This window comes from Otolemur garnettii, unplaced genomic scaffold (genome assembly GCF_000181295.1).
Source record: "Otolemur garnettii isolate 467f Iridium unplaced genomic scaffold, OtoGar3 scaffold00031, whole genome shotgun sequence".
In the NCBI taxonomy this organism is placed as follows: domain Eukaryota; kingdom Metazoa; phylum Chordata; class Mammalia; order Primates; family Galagidae; genus Otolemur; species Otolemur garnettii.
In genome coordinates this window covers 842184-858425 of record NW_003852426.1, presented here as the reverse complement: position 1 = coordinate 858425, position 16242 = coordinate 842184, and the positions used below count along the sequence as shown (strand labels likewise).

The 16242-nt window shown below is 52.2% G+C and overlaps 2 protein-coding genes across 5 annotated transcripts in view; both read left to right on the top strand.

Annotated features, from left to right (window-relative positions):
• The first annotated feature begins 2233 nt into the window (after positions 1-2233).
• NRM (nurim) lies at positions 2234-5150 on the top strand. 3 transcript variants are annotated; one of them, XM_003788977.3, is made up of 4 exons: positions 2234-2369; positions 2948-3144; positions 3724-3900; positions 4254-5150. In XM_003788977.3, the coding sequence occupies exons 1-4, from the start codon at positions 2237-2239 to the stop codon at positions 4533-4535; spliced, it is 789 nt and encodes a 262-aa protein (XP_003789025.1). In that variant the 5' UTR covers positions 2234-2236; the 3' UTR covers positions 4536-5150. The 3 variants fall into 3 exon arrangements, with proteins under 3 accessions (XP_003789025.1, XP_012660147.1, XP_012660148.1); XM_012804693.2 differs by having other exon boundaries at positions 2237-2369; positions 3706-3900; XM_012804694.2 differs by lacking the exon at positions 3724-3900 and having other exon boundaries at positions 2237-2369; positions 4254-4662.
• A 1847-nt stretch (positions 5151-6997) lies between these two features.
• Positions 6998-16242, top strand: part of PPP1R18 (protein phosphatase 1 regulatory subunit 18) — an 11304-nt gene continuing 2059 nt past the window's right edge. The window contains exons 1-2 of one of the 2 annotated variants that reach the window (XM_012804689.2): positions 6998-8797; positions 14305-14515. In XM_012804689.2, the coding sequence (XP_012660143.1) occupies positions 7178-8797; positions 14305-14515 (1831 nt within the window). In that variant the 5' untranslated portion in view covers positions 6998-7177. Of the gene's footprint in view, positions 8798-14044; positions 14104-14304; positions 14516-16242 lie in introns of those variants that run through there. The other variant, XM_023512939.1, reaches the window with a different exon arrangement.

Sequence of the window (16242 nt, the reverse complement as noted above, 5' to 3'; positions counted from 1 at the left end):
CATTGTTGTTTGGCGGGTCCGGGCTGGGGATTCGAACCCGCCACCTTAGGTGTACGTGGCTGGCGCCTTAGCCGGTTGAGCTATAGGCGCTGAGCCTATATCTAATCTTCTAATATACATTAATATAGCCATTGTGGATATAGCACACAGTAGGACCCAAATAAATTAGTCCTCTTGCACAACTTAGTATTTTTTTTTTTTGAGACAGAGCCTCAAGCTGTCCCACTGGGTAGAGTGCTGTGGCATCACAGCTCACAGCAACCTCTAACTCCTGGGCTCAAGCGAGTCTCTTGCCTCTGCCTCCCAAGTAGCTGGGACCACAGGTGCCCGCCACAACCCCTGGCTATTTTTTTTGGTTGCAGCCATCATTGTTTTGGCGGGCCCGGGCTGGATTTGAACCTGCCACCTTAGGTGTATGTGGCTGGCGTCTTAGCCACTTGAGCCACAGGCACCGAGCCCACAACTTAGTATTATATGAAATATGAAATTGTCCATGTCCCCAAGGCCCACAGATTCCTTACAGTACCTACTCTCTCTAGAGTACCATGTAGCGCTCAGATACATTCCCTCTTCATGACTGGTACTATTTAAGTGCCCCCATTTAAACTTGTACATAATAGGAAACTTTTCTTGCACTTCCAATACTTTCAGTATGCCACAGCTCATGGCACTTGCTTTGTGTCTCTTATCAGTCACAGTTCTAGCAGGAAATGGATAGCACAGTGAAATTCAGATGATTTCGGGAAGAGTTTAAAATAAAGTGATAATTACAAGGATGTAGGCAGGATATAGGGAAATCACAAAGGATAGTGCATGCAATACCCTCAGTATCCACAGTTTTGCTGTGACCACCTCCAAGCTCAAAAAGAGGGCAATTAGGTAGAGAGCCTCCTCAATAAAAACTGTGAACTTCACTGATATAGTCTATTCAGGACAACTTTCTGAAGCGGAAAACAGGGTAGAGACTGAATCTAGAGAGAAAATATACCTGATGCAGTATACAATAGCATTGATTCAGAGGAGGGCGAGAGTACCGAGCCTTTTCGGAGCAGGAAAGGAGTGTAGATGGGATGCTGTGAGACGTTGCTTAGCAGTTTTCTTATCCCTAAACGCATAGGACTAGCAGTTTCCGTTATCTCAGACAATTTTCATCTCTTTGAACCCTGTTTCTTCTACTTATAAGTTGAGGGAGTTAGTATGATATCTAAGGTCCCGATTATGTGCACAGCTACTGTGACTGTGTCTTTAGCTGCATGATCTTCAGTTCTGACAGAGAAAAAGTGTTTTTTTTTTTAAATCACACAGATTTTTTTTTTTTTGGCCGGGGTTTGAACCCACCACCCTCAGCATATGGGGCCAGCACCCTACTCCTTGAGCCACAGGCGCTGCCCAAATCACAAATATTTTAACACATTTTTACTCTCATTGTTACAAATCAACAATCTGGCACTATCAGAACAAACCTTTTAGTGTTACAGAGAAGTTCTTTGACATTAGCAAGTGGAGAGGCAACAACTCAACTTTGTAATAAGTTACAGAATAGGCATTAATTTATTTTGTGGTAAAACGGCCATATTTTAAAAAATCTAACGAGATGTAATAGGTGATTCAGAACTTTGGGTTCTCAGGCTGGGTCAACAGTCCCTTCTCCCACGGTTCATTATTAAAGTGTTAACTGAGGTTTTGTAACTTCTGGCTCTATTTGTGTCCCAGCCAAGTTTAAGTTAAAAGGTGGGGGGAGGTTCAAAATGTTCTGTTTCCACAAATCCTTCAAGAGAGGAATTGTCTTCATTTTAGATGGGAAAACAAGCCGAACTTAGATTCAGCCTACGTGAAGGGTTGCAGAGCCGCTGCCCCTTAACACCTCTGGGGATTCTTTTTTTTTTTTTTTTTGAGACAGAGTCTCACTATGTCGCCCTGGGTAGAGCATCACAGCTCACAGCAACCTCAAACTTTTGGGCTTAAGCGGTTCTCTTGCCTCAGCCTCCCAAGTAGCTGGGACTACATCTCTGGGGATTCTAACATTCCCTTCTGTGACGCGGGGTTTACAGGCTCAGAAACGAACCCAAGCATCCCCGCTGCGGCTGGGAAGGGGATAGCGAAGCCGGGGCCGGAAGGGCGTGCAGAAGCCCCACCCTCCTGGGCGAGATCCCTAAAGGAAGGCGGGGTAGGGGGCGGGGCCTGCGGCCGCGGGAATCCCAAACCCGCCCCTTTCCCCACCCCTCGGTTTCTCGCCATGGCCCCTGCACTGCTACTGGTCTCTGCTGCCCTCACCTCTTTCATACTAGCCTTTGGCACTGGAGTGGAATTCGTGCGTTTTACCTCCCTTCGGCCACTTCTAGGAGGGATCCCGGAGTCTGGTGGTCCGGGTGAGCGGGAGGGATCGAGGCTGAGCTCCAGGGTAGGAAGGTGGAACCGGAGGAGAGGGAGCGGGGGCGGGGCTTGGAGACAAATGACAGGGGAAGTCCAGGAGAGGGAACTCGAACCTTGAAAGTGGCGAGACACAGCAGAGGAGGGAGACCTGAAAGCTAAATTAGGACCTCGGGGGATTAGCGGTTGGGAAAGGCGGGAGAGAGAGGACTGAGTGGGAGGGAAAAGATGATGACCATAGTATTTTAAGGAAAGCATTTTATAGAGGGAACTTTGAAGGGGAGAGTATTAAAAAGAGGGATAATTTGGAGGCAATCCAGCGGTGGTCTCTCCAGCCATGCTTTTTGTGACTGCCCAACATGATTTTTCTATGAATCCTCTTCTCCAGGTCTGAAGGAGGCTTAGAAAAGAGGGAAGAAACAAGAAATGGAAAAGTGAGATGGGCCTAGACAGGAAGAATTAAGGTTCTTGGAAGTATTAAGGAGAAGGCCTGGGGCCCCAAGAGGAGATGAAGGTAGGAGGAACCAGACTACCATCTTCTTGATGTTTTGTCTCTTTCTCCTTCAAATCCCCCTAGTTGCCCGCCAGGGATGGATGGCTGCCCTGCAGGACCGCAGCATCCTTGCCCCCCTGGCTTGGGATCTGGGGCTTCTGCTACTATTTGTTGGGCAGCACAGCCTCATGGCAACTGAGACAGTGAAGGCGTGGATATCTCAGTACTTTGGGGTTCTTCAGAGATCACTGTATGTGGCATGTACTGCCTTGGCCTTGCAGGTAGGAGGTTCCCTGGCAGCTCAGTCCCTAAGGGAGACAGAATGTGGGAGGGATGTCCTAGAATGGAGGGGCAAAATGTAGGTTAAGGAGGAGAATTGAGGCTGTTCAGGACTTTAATCTCAGCCTCCATTCCCCCACAGCACATAGCCTACTTTTTATCAAGAAGGGTGTATTCCTGGTCATTCCCCAAATACAATATGTGCATTCTCACCTTTGCAACTTTGTTCATGTTATCATGCTTAAGATCTCCTCCTTAACTCCCCTTCAGTCCTACCCTTTCTTCAAAACCACTTCCCTGGGTCTTAAGAGAAGGCTTACCAGTTAGTACTTGTGTTTGGCATAGGCTACTTCATGTACTTAGCAGGTCACCTCCATCTGTTCTGTAAGTCTTCAGGGTAGAGACAAGCTATCCTTATCACCTTGGGACCTCATCCAGCACCCCCTACAGGATGAATATGTGTTGGTTATGTTTATGAGAGAGGTGGGACAGAACTGCCAGATAGCTTGGGGTGGGGACAGCCTCTAGGTCTGGTGGACAGGGTAGACTTCTGAGATACCCAGCCCCTCTTCCTTCCCCAGCTGGTGATGCGGTACTGGGAGCCTGTACCCAGAGGCCCTGTATTGTGGGAGGCTCGAGCTGAACCATGGGCCACCTGGGTGCCCCTCCTGTGCTTTGTGCTTCACGTCATTTCCTGGCTCCTCATCTTCAGCATCCTTCTCGTCTTTGACTATGCTGAGCTCATGGGCCTCAAACAGGTAAGGCTCTCAGATCTTCTGACCTTTTCCAGCATTCTTCTTTCTTTCTCTTCCAGGGAACTCTCTCCCCTTCCTCCCACACTCTGTTCTTCTACATTTCCCTGGTTTTCTACTCCCTCACCTTCATTTCTTTTGAGACAATCTCCCTTCAACATTCCTCCAAAAGGCAGCAATGAGCCTCCTGGGCCTGAGGAAGGTACATGGACCAGAGACCAGGATCAGGGGCCCAAGTCTCAGGAGGTGGTTTTTGGACCTGAGTTTTGGCCAATGGGTAGTGCCTGAAGAGGGGGAAAGAGGTGGCTACCTTGGGAAAAGGCCTTAACTCTATTTTTAAGCTATTCTCCATCTCCTAGGTTTACTACTATGTCCTGGGGCTGGGTGAGCCTCTGGCCTTGAAGTCTCCCCGGGCTCTGAGACTCTTCTCCCACCTGCGTCACCCAGTGTGTGTGGAACTGCTGACTGTGCTGTGGGTGGTGCCCACCCTGGGCACTGACCGACTCCTCCTTGCTCTCCTCCTTACCCTTTACCTGGGCCTGGCTCACGGACTCGACCAGCAAGACCTCCGTTACCTTCGGGCTCAGCTACAAAGAAAACTGCACCTACTCTCCCGACCCCAGGATGGGGAGGCAGAGTGAGAAGCCAACTCTAGTTCCAAGTCCTATACTTCCTTTCCTCCTCAAATTCTAAATCCTTTTACATCCAGGCCCTGGCTGCTTCAGACCAAAGCCACAGACCATTCTGTGGCTCAAATCCACAGAATGAGGGAGATGCCCCTTCCACTCCTTCAAACTTCATTCTTTGGGTCCACCTTCATATCCTAAATTCTGAGTTTCAGTCACTGGACCCAAAATCTACTTTTCACCAGCCAGGAGGAGGGTGTGTGGCACTTACTATACCCTCACAATTTAGGGCATGGCACACTCCTCCTCCCCCCAGCAGCCCCCTCACAAGGAAAGGTTCTGGCCTGACCACTCCCCTGGCACTGTTACTGGCCCCTGCACCTCAGGGATTCCCTTCACGTTTCACTTCCACTTCAAGAAGCTGGACCAGGGCCTGCAAAGTCTGACGGCAGTGTCTGCCTGTCCAGGTCCAAGCCTTGGCTCTCTGCTCCCTGCCTTAGTCTTTCTACCTCCTTAGGCCCCACCCTCCCCTGGGCTTGGTCCCCCAACCTAGCCAAGGTGATGCTCTCGCTCTTGACTGGGTGTCTTAGGGCTCCCTGTACTGCAGAGAAACGCTGCAGGAAAATAAAATTCAACCCGTTGTTTCTACGTAAGGCATGCAATCTATTGGTCTTTCAAGCTAAATGGCTAAGTTTGCAAAGGAAGATGAGCTGAGGCTGAGAGCGCCAAACTCCAGTCTGGGCAGGCACCACGCCCTCTGGCAACTGGTGGGCTGCGGCCACTTCCCACAGACCCACCCCCACCTTTCGAGAGAGTCTTGTTTCTCTTCCTTCAAATCTCTCAGTTTCCCGCAGCAGTCCAAAGACCCATAAGGAGGCAGGTTGAAGCTAAAAAGAGAAGGGGCAGAGTTCTGGCAAGGGAGCGAGGTTTCTCAGTTGGCTTCTGAGAGCCTCTCCTGCCATCCTTCTCCACAGGCCCCCTCACAGCCTGGCTGCTGCCCTCGACCCCACAGTAACAAAGGCTGGCTCGGGAAGGCAAAAGCGTGGGGAGGAGCGACAGAAGATGGGAAGGGCGGGACCGACCCGTTGCAGCTGCCGCTTCCTCCCCAAATCCCTCGAGGGGCCTGAGTCACGGGCCGCCACCCAGATTCTGCGAGTTGGGGGAGGGATTCTGGACACCTGGGTTCTCAGGGTTTCCGGGCGGGAAGGGGATGAGCGACCCTGGTGACAGTAGAGGAGTGGTTCGGCCGATAAGAGGGCGGTCCAGGAGTCCAGTCCCACGCTGGGAGGGAGGGAGCGAGGCCCCGCCCCCTCCCCGGCTCCGCCCTGCGCCCCCTATCCTCTCTGCATTGTCCTTAGACAAAGCGGTCGCCGTCCCCCGCCCGGCCCCCTAGTCTTGGTCTCCGTCCCTCCTCCTCTGCTCCCTCTTTCCCTCCTTCTCTGCTCCCTCTTTCCCTCCTCCTCTCCCTCCTTCCTCCCCTCCCTCCAATCTCCGGATCTCCCTCGCTCCCTCTCTCCTCCTCTTCCTCTCTCCGGACGCCTGGCTCCTCCACAACCCCTCCCCTGGGGGGCCCTTGGCGTGTGAGTTAACTGAAGGTCTCAGACTTGGGCAGGGGTGTCTCCTTGCTCTCGTCCCCGCTCTTGTCCCTGGCCCAAACCTTGGGCTGTCTCCTCTTTGTGCGGAGATTGTCTGTGCGATCAGAGCCGGTTAGTGACGGCTGGCTCGGTCAGGACTCCAAGAGAGCGGGGACCCGTCGTGGGACTCTAGGGCTCTGGAGAGAGAGGCATGGAGCCACTCCTCGGCATTCCTGGGTGGCGGGGTGCAGCCGGTGGGACAGGCAGACGGTGGCTACAGGCCTGAGTGGGGGTGGACTGTGTTCTGGGAACGTGCTGGCAGCCCAGACGCTGGGGTTCCGAAAGTCCCCGGGGAGGGGTATTTCCCCTGACCCGCCTTAGGGGCGGAGTGCGGGAAGGAGGGGTGGGGGCTACCAGGCCAGAGAGGCGTGGCCCGAGCGGAGCTAGAAGGGGAGCCGTGGACCTCCGGGGCCGGCGCTGAGACACGCCGGGCTGCCGCCGCGGTCCCTTTTCCCGCTCCCCCGATTTCCCCTTCTCCCTGAGACCTCCTCCCTGTCCGCCCCTCCTTAACCCCCCGACATCCCCTCAGGTCCTGTTGATTCCCTCGGAGGGAGATTCCCTGACCTTTCTTTCCACACTTCTCTCCTGGGATATTGGTGTGGCAGCCTCGCCTGAACCCAGTTCCCCCTCCTTTCTCTCTTCTCCCTCACGCCAGCTTCTCTTCTCTTTTCGCCCCTCTATCTCCACACAATCTTGGGACTGTCTTTAGTATCCATTAACCCTGTACTGCCAAATCTGGTTCCTGCCCTCATTGCCCTGAATCTGGACTCTTCCTCTCACGCTACCCCCATCCCCAACTTGTTCATAGCTTCTCTTCACTTTTTCAACACCGCCCCCTTTTCTGCCCTCCTTTTTCTCCCTCTTTCCCTCTGTCCTCATCCTCAGCTCCTCATCCTTCCCTGTGTCCCATCTCTCCTCCTCCACTTCCTCTCCTCCCACCCCCATCTCACCCGCTGGGCCTTTCTGGAGCCTCTCCTTCCTGTTCTCTGCCTCCAGCGCTCCTTACCCTCACCTCAAGACGCAATGGCCACCATCCCAGACTGGAAGCTACAGCTGCTAGCTCGGCGCCGGCAAGAGGAGGCATCGGTTCGTGGCCGGGAAAAGGCAGAGAGGGAGCGCCTGTCCCAGATGCCAGCCTGGAAGCGGGGACTCCTGGAGCGCCGCCGGGCCAAGCTTGGGCTGTCTCCTGGTGAGCCTAGCCCTGTGCCTGGGACTGCAGAGGCTGGACCTCCAGACCCAGATGAGTCTGCTGTCCTTTTGGAAGCCATTGGGCCAGTGCATCAAAACCGATTCATCCGGCAGGAGCGGCAGGAGCGGCAGCAGCAACAGCAGCAGCAACAACAACGGAGTGAAGAACTACTTGCCGTGGAGAGAAAGCCTGGGCCTCTGGAGGCCAGAGAGCGTAGACCCGGCCCTGGGGTGATGCGGGATCAGAGCCCCAAGGGAAGAGAATCAAGAGAAGAGAGGCTAAGTCCCACCTACACCAGAGACAGGAGACTGGGGATTGGGGAAGCCCAAGAGTTGAGCCCCAGGCCTTTGGAGGCTTGGGACAGGAGGCAAAGCCCAGGAGAGGCAGGAAACAGGAGTGCCCGACTGTCAGAGACATGGAAATCGAGGCTGAGCCCTGGAGAAACTCCAGAGCAGAGTTCGAGACTGGCAGATTCTCTAGAACAAAGCCCTAGGAGAAAAGAGATGGGGGAAAGTAGACTGAGCCCAGGGGAATCTAGCAACCAGAAGTCAGGCCTAACAGAGGCCCATAAATGGAAGCCTGACTCTAGAGAGTCTCAGGAACAGAGTTTGGTACAACTGGAAGAAACAGAGTGGAGGCTGAGCTCAGGAGAAGAAAGAAAAGACCACTCAGAGAAATGTAGGAGAAAAGAAGAGAAGCCTATTTCAGGGATGGCCCCAGAACAGATTACAGGGCTGTCAGAAACTCTGACAAGGAAGGCTGAAGACAACAGCTCTAAAAGAGTGGAGAGGGCAGAACAGATGCCCAGCCCTGTGGAAGATGGTGAGAGGGACATGAAGCCAATGGAAGGGTGGAAATGGACCCTGAACTCTGGGAAGGCTAGAGAATGGACACCCAGGGACACAGAGATTCAAACTCAAAAGCCAGAACCTCCAGAGTCAGCTGAGAAGCGTCTGGGGCCTCCTGGTATAGAGGCTAGAGAAGGGGAGGCTGAGAAGGAGGAGGCGGGGGCTCAGGGCAGGCCTCTGAGAAACCTGCTGAACCGCTGCTCTCTGCCCTCCCCCGTCCCACCAGAGGACTCTGGGACCGGAGGCCTGAGACAGCAGGAAGAGGAAGCAGTGGAACTCCAGCCCCCACCACCAGCCCCCCTGTCTCCTCCACCCCCAGTCGCCCCCCAACCCCCTGGGGATCCCCTCATGAGCCGACTGTTCTATGGGGTGAAGGCAGGGCCAGGGGTTGGAGCCCCCCGCCGTAGTGGACACACTTTCACAGTCAACCCCCGGCGGTCTGTGCCCCCTGCAACCCCAGCCACCCCAGCCACAACTGATGCTGCAGTCTCTGGGGCTGGGAAGAAGCGGTACCCGACTGCTGAGGAGATCTTGGTTCTAGGGGGCTACCTTCGTCTCAGCCGCAGCTGCCTTGTCAAGGGGTCCCCCGAAAGACATCACAAACAGGTAGGGGAGCTGCCAAGCCAGACTTCTTAGAAGCCACTTGTCAGTTCTCTCTGGACTCGTCTTTCTTTTTTATACCCCCCGTATTCTTGTCCTCCTCTATTCTTTCTTGTTAATTTCTGTCACCACCCTTCCTCCCTCTGCAAACACACCCTTCCTTCTCCTAGCCCTCTTTTTCCATTTTGAGCCCCAAAGATCTGCCCAGCAATCTAATGCTGTCTCTGGGTGTGTCTTTCTTTCTCAGGGTGTGCCTGGGCTACTTGTTCTCCCTTCCCTCAGGCTCTGAGTTTCCTTCCCCCATTTCTTTCCTTCCTTTCTTTTGAGTCTGTGACCCACTCCAGCCCATTTGGTGGGAGATAGGAGCCCAAACCAACAACCTTGAATCTGGGAGGGCACATTCACCAGAGTGAAAGCTCTTACTTCTTTTCAAGGGACAGAATGTCAAGGTAGGAAAGCTGGGGTGGTGGAAAGGATGAGCTTGGGGTTCTAGGTAGAAATTGCAGAGAGAAGCCCGTGGAGAAAGATCTCATACCCCCAAGGAAAAGTGGGCAGGGCTATGTGTCTCTTAGGATAGAGGGGAGAGAGGGTATGAAACTGGGCTGGCCAAAGAGCAGAGAGAAGGCTTTTAACAGCACCCCCCCCCCATAGTCTGCCCAGGGGAAGAGACACACAGAGGCCATTTGAAGTCGATGACCTCGGGGTTGCACACCCCCAGCTGGGCCACTGCTTCAGACAGTGCTTCCTTCTCTCTTGGGACAAGAAAAGCCTTCTCTTCCAAAATACCCCCGCCCCTTACTTCCCCGTTGTTCCTCCTTGGGCTTCCCCTCCCTCCCCAGAACTGGCTCAGCAATTGGTTTTCCCCTCTCCCTGCCATCCTGGCCTCTCCCTCCCTTTGGGGTAGCAAAAGAGAAAAGTACATTTGGATATACAATGCTGAGAGCAGATAGTGGACAGGGAGTACACTGGGAGTTGGGGAAAGGGATGGAGGCTAAGGCCAGCAGAGGGTCAGAGGTTAGATGTGAACAAGGACATGCGGGGCATTGAGAGCAACCAGGCTGACTTCCCTGCCAGCCCTGACCAACTCCTTCCATATGCACATCCATCAGTTCTAGCTTGAAAATCTCTAGGGAGAAAAAGGTCCCACACTTGGGTGGTGCCTGTGGCTCAAGGAGTAGGGCACCGGCCCCATATACTAGAGGCAGCGGGTTCAAACCTGGCCCTGGCCAAAAAATGGTCCCACACTCAGATGTCTTCAACACAAGGGTCCCTCTACTAATACACATCTCCCCAGACCCTGGGAAACCCAGTCTTTTCTTATCTCATATGTTAATGTCCTCAGATTTGTTTTTTAAAACAAATTAAACTTGGGGAGTCATTTGATCTATTCATCTTCACATGGAGCTTAAGCTCCTGTCTTGAGCCATGGTATTTTGGAATCTACCCTGAGCTGTCTGACTGCTACCCATCCCCTACCCCTCAGGGCTGGGCAGATGCAAAGGAAGGAGGTCAGGAAATTCTACCAGAGTGAGGTGTTCAGAAAAGTCACTTCCTACTGAGGCTGGCTTGTGCCCTTGGGGAGGAAGGAGCATGAAGCTTTGGGGACCAAAGCCCAGGGAGCATCGAAGGGAGCCAGGAATTGAATGCAGGGCAGGACCTGTGATGGTGACCATACCTAAGCCAGAGAGTAGGGGAGCCGGAAGCAGATCACCCAAACAGGAAGCGTGGGGTGGGGGCCGGAAGGCTGGTGTGGCTGAGTGGGGAACACTGGGCCTTGGGCCTGCCAGAACTGTGCTCAGGATGTGGTGAGAGAATAAGGAAGCAGCAGCTCAAGGGAGGGGGTAGGGTGGGGAAGAGGCAGCAGAAAGTTCTCTGTACCCAGACACCTCACCCTCCACTCTCTCTCAGGCCTTCTTCCCTCCCTTAGCACCTTGTTCATCAGGGACTGGTGTGCCTTGTCCCACTTCTGCAACCCGCTCAGGAATAAGAGATAAGAGGACCCCAACACCAATCTCACCACCTTCCCTAAATAATTCCTGTTTGTGGGCTGATTCCATCAAACTTATCCCTGCCATCAGGAGAGAAATTTCAGCCCTACCATGGGAGCCCAGGGGATGGACTATGGCTATGGCTGGTCCCGTTCCCGAGAGGTCCTTTGGGCTGAGAGATTAGCCCCTTTGTGACCGTATATAGCTGAGGGGAGAGGAGTGAGTGAGTCACCCTTCTCCTCCCCCCCCCCCACTACCATGCAGGCTGTGCATTCCTGAGAAGCCCAGTCAGAAGCTGGGGGGGCGGCGATGAAAGAGTAGGTTGGGGAGAGAGACAGAGTAGATAGTAAACTCTAGGGCAAGCAGTTTTCAACCTGTGGGTCATGACCCCTTTGGACTGTATTAAAGGTTCACAGCATTAGGAAGGTTGAGAACCACTGCTCTAGAGGTTTTTATCCTAAATGGAGATATGAAAAGAAAACAGAAGTGAGCTCCTAGACATTTGGATAAATCTGTCAATTATAGAATCCTAAGTAGTCCCTTTCAAGAAGTTAAGATATAAGCAGTCTGGCCGCTGTCACTGCTGTTTAACACAGACTAGAGGTTCACTATATACAGGCTGGACTACCCCTAGATTCTTCCCCCAGCATTGGTCCTCTGTTGTTACCTCATCTGAGGGCTGGACAAATCTCATCCACTGTAGCAACTTCCAAGTTCCTTTGATATCAGACATGAACATAATAAATAAGCAATTTTTTTTTTTGAGACAGAGCCTCAAGCTGTCCCCCTGGGTAGAATGCCGTGGCATCATAGCTCACAGCAACCTCAAACTTTTGGGCTCAAGAGATTCTCTTGCCTCAGCCTCACAAGTAGCTGGGACTACAGGCGCCTGCCACAATGCCTGGCTATTTTTTGGTTGCAGCCGTCATTGTTGTTTGGCGGGCCCGGGCTGGATTCGAACCCGTCACCTTAGGTGTATGTGGCTGGCGCCTTAGCCACTTGAGCCACAGGCACCGAGCCAATTTTTTTTTTTTTTTGAGACAGAGTCTCACTTTGTCACCCTTAGTAGAATGCCATGGCATCATAGCTCACAGCAACCTCAAACTTTTGGGCTCAAGAGATTCTCTTGCCTCAGCCTCCCTAGTAGCTGTGATTACAGGCACCGGCCTCAGCACCTGGCTATTTGTTGTTGTTGCAGTTGTCATTGTTGTTTAGCAGGCCCGGGCTGGGTTCCAACCGACCAGCCTCATTGTATGTGGCTGGCGCCCTACCCACTGAGCTACCAGGGCCACCAAACACCCAGCTATTTTTTGAGATGGGGTCTCACTCTTGTTCAGGCTGGTCTTGAACCTGTGAGCTCAGGCGATCCATCCACCTCGGCCTCCCAGCATGGTAGGAGTACAGGTATGAACCACTGCGCCCAGCCCAATAAGCAAATATTTTAGGTGGTAAGTGATTATGGGGAAAATATAAGAACAGGGATAAGTGGAATACTGAGAGTCAAGAGGCAGGGGAAGTGAATGTGTCAACTTCAGAATAGGGCCATCAGGAGGGAGGAACCATGGGGACATTTGGGAGAAGAGCATTGCACACAGAAGGAACAGCCAGTGCAAAGGCCCTGAGGTGATAGTGTACGTGTTGGGCTTGGATGAAACCAAGTCCAGTGTGACTAGTGTGAAGATGGATGCCAGAGAGGTAAAGGCAGGATGGCACATTGGGAACACCCTGTAAGCTTTGGTCAGACCCTGGCTTTCACTGCAAGTGAAATGGGAGCCATTGCAGAGTTTGTAGCCAAGAAGTGACACGTACAGTCCCTGAGTTCCAGCTCTCCGTGGGACTAAGGTGTCATATCTCATACAGTCCTTGGCAATCACCTGTTCAGTCACCTTCCTAGCTTCTCATACTCCAGTTCATGCAGAGACTCAGAGATGTAGGGCTCAGCCCCAAGATTTCCTAAACAGATGCCAGGGGAAGGCCTGAGTAGATCATCTGGGCCTTTCCAAGTAGTACACATAGAATCCTGTTTGTCTCTCTAATCCCTTTGGCTCCCAGACTTAATCCCACCCTGCCCCTTCCCCCTGAGCTTCTTAAGAGGGCAAAGGGGAAGGGTAGAGAGGCAGTGAGAACAGCTGTGCCTCGCCCTGCTCTTGGGACATTATGGGGGGTTTTTGTTTTTTGTTTGCTTGTTTGTTCACTTAAGACAATCTGTTGCCCCTGGTGGGGTACAGTGGCATAATCAGCTCACTGCAACCTCAAATTCCTGGGCTCAATCGATCCTTCTACCTCAGTCTTCTCAGTAGCTGGGACTGTAGTTGCATGCCAAAATGTCCAGCTAATTTTCTGTTTTTAGCAGAGACAGGGTCTCTCACTCCCACTTCAGCCTCCCAGAGTGCTAGGATTACAGGAGTGACCACCATGCCTGGCTGAGACAGTGTGTTTTGGAGAGTTTTCTGCCTCATCTCTGGCCTTTTGCCTCTGTCTCTACCATTCCCCTGTGTCTACTATTCCTTTTGGCCCCCTCTCCACCCCTACTCTAGGTTTGTATGGACTTTACTCTCTGCCCTTGTCACCTCTCCCAGCTGTACCTCTGAGGGACTTAGGGACTCATCTTCTCCCTTGTGTGTTGGAGAGTCTCTTGGTTCCTCTGAGCCTTTCTGTTGATCTCTTACCCCTTCCCAGGCCCTTAACCCCCTTTGCTGTGGATAAGAGAGGAGTGAAGGGAGTGGGAGCAGGCAGTTGCCTAGGAGATAACAAGGGGCTGAGGGTATGAAAACCTTGCTTTTAGCTGGGACTCTCTCAACCAGCTCTTAAGTGCCTGGCCAGCTCAAACCTTGCCTCATCTAAAAGGCTACCTAATTGCCCCCAGTGTCCAAATACTCAATTCTGATCACAGCACCATGTGTTTTCTTTTTCTTTTCTTTTTTTCTGAGACAGTCTCACTATGTCGCCCTGGGTAGAGTGCTGTGGCATCACAGCTCACAGCAACCTCAAACACTTGGGCTCAAACAATCCTCTTGCCTCAGCCTCCCAAGTAGCTGGGACTACAAGCACTCGCCACAAGGCCCGGCTGTTTTTTTGTTGTAGTTGTCATTGTTGTTTGGCAGGCTGGGGCTGGGCCTGCCAGTCCAGGTGTATGTGGCTATGTGGCAGGCGCCCTAGCTACTGAGCTACAGGCCCCGAGCCAGCATCATGTATTTTCATTTTTTTTAACCCTTCTGTTTCTCACAGGGAACTTAGTTCTACGTTCCTCCCTTCTGTTTCTCAGGCCCCTGCCAAAGCCACAAGCCAAAGTCCGATGTGTTTGAAATGATGATTGAAGAGGGAAGTCTAGGCTGGAGAGCCAGTATGGAAAAGAAAACTAGATCCCAAGTGGATGGGGAGAAGAGTCAGCAGGGTGCCTAAGTCCAGTCTGGAACCCCCCCCCCCCTTCCACCTGGGCCGCGGCAGCCTTCCTGGGCTTCCCCCCTGGGCTTCCTCCTGACTTCCGGCGCTGAGCGTGTCTCCAACTCCCTTTACCTCCCTCAGCTCAAGATCTCCTTCAACGAGACAGCCCTGGAGACCACGTACCAATACCCCTCTGAGAGTTCTGTGCTGGAGGAGCTGGGCCCGGAGCCCGAGGTCCCCAGTACATGCCACCCCCCAGCGGCCCAACCCGACGACGAAGAGGATGAAGAGGAGCTGCTGCTGCTGCAGCGAGAGCTCCAGGGCGGGCTGCGCACCAAGGCCCTGATCGTGGGTGAGCAGAGCTCCGCCGGCCCGAGGGCGCCCCCTAGTGTCAGAGTGGCCCCGCGCTCCAAGAGGGAAGGGGAGGATTTCCGTAGGCGCTTGAGGGGCTTGGCAGGGTCCCTAGCGCAACCAGTGCCTTAAACAGGTGGGAAAACTGAGGTCCTGGAAATTGAAGTGCACACTGAGTATTCAGGTTTCAAAACCAGACCTCCTTCTGAGTGCTTCAATTTGATTAAAAACACAGGGTTAGGGCCAGACAGGCCTGAGTTTGAATTCCAGTTTGTCTCTTGTGTGACCTCAAAGAAACCACCTGACTTCTGATAGTTTATTATTTATAAAATGTGGTTACTAATAACTACTAGGGTGGGAACTCGTGAGGAGCTCACAGCAGAGATTGGAGAAAGATTTCTCACACCAGGAGTAGAATAGTTTTGTTTGTTTGTTGTTGTTGAGACAGAGTCTCACTATGTTGCCCTCGGTAGAGTACCATGGTGTCACAGCTCACAGCAACCTCAAACTTCTGGGCTTAAGAGAGTCTCTTCTTCAGCCTCCCAGGTTGCTGGGACTACAGGCGCCCACCACAACGCCCGGCTATTTTTGTTGCAGTTGCCATTGTTGTTTTTAGCTGGCCTGGGTGGGGTTCAAACTTGCCACCCTCGGTGTATGTGGCTGGCGCAGTAACCACTGTGCTATGGGCACCGAGCCAGGAGTAGGATAGTTGTAGTTTAGGAAAGAAAGTTTATTTTATTTGAGAGAAAGAGGAGGGAGCCGCTATAGCCTACAAATGAAGTGCTGGCCTGGGAAGTGGTGTATGTAGGTATGTATTCATTCATTTATTTATTCATTTATATAGACCTACTCTCACTCTGTCGCCACGGATAGAGTGCAGTGGCATCACTACTCACAGCAACCTCAAACTCCTGGGCTCAAGAGAGCCATTTGCCTCCACTTCCCAAGTAGCTGGGACTACAGGCATCCTCCATGTGCCTGGCTAGTTTTTCTATTTTTATTTTATTTATTTATTTATTTTGAGACAGTCTCACTATGTCACCCTTGGTAGAGTGCCATGGCATCACAGCTCCCAGCAACCTCAAACTCTTGGACTTAAGTAATTCTCTTGCCTCAGTTTCCCAAGTAGCTGGGACTAAAGTCGCCTGCCACAATGCCTGGCTATATTTGTTTTATTTTGTTTTTATTTTTTATTTTATTATTATTTTTTGAGACAGAGTCTCACTTGGTCACCCTCAGTACAGTGCCATAGCATCTTTATCACACAGCAACCTCAAACTCTTGGGCCACAGGTGTTTTAATTAAACAAAGCAAAGGGAGTACTTGTGAGTTTTCACTTCAGAGAGGCAATTATGTGCTGTGACTTTGTTTCCTTAACTTTCTGTTTGATAGTTTATTTTACTGTTAGATAGGTTATTAGTAGGTGGCTCCTGTAGCTCAGTGGGTAGGGTGCCAGCCCTATATACTGAGGGTGGTGGGTTCAAATCCTGCCCTGGCCAAACTGTAACAAAAAAAAATAGCCGGGCGTTCTGGTAGGAGCCTGTAGTCCCAGCTACTCGGGAGGCTGAGGCAAGAGGATCGCCTAAGCCCAAGAACTGGAGGTTTGCTGTGAGCTGTGATATCACAGCACGCTACTGAGGGTGACAAAGTAAGACTCTGCCTTTTAAAAAAAAAATAGGTTATTAGTAATGCCACCTTTCTTTTTCTTTTTCTTTTTTTTTTTTTTTT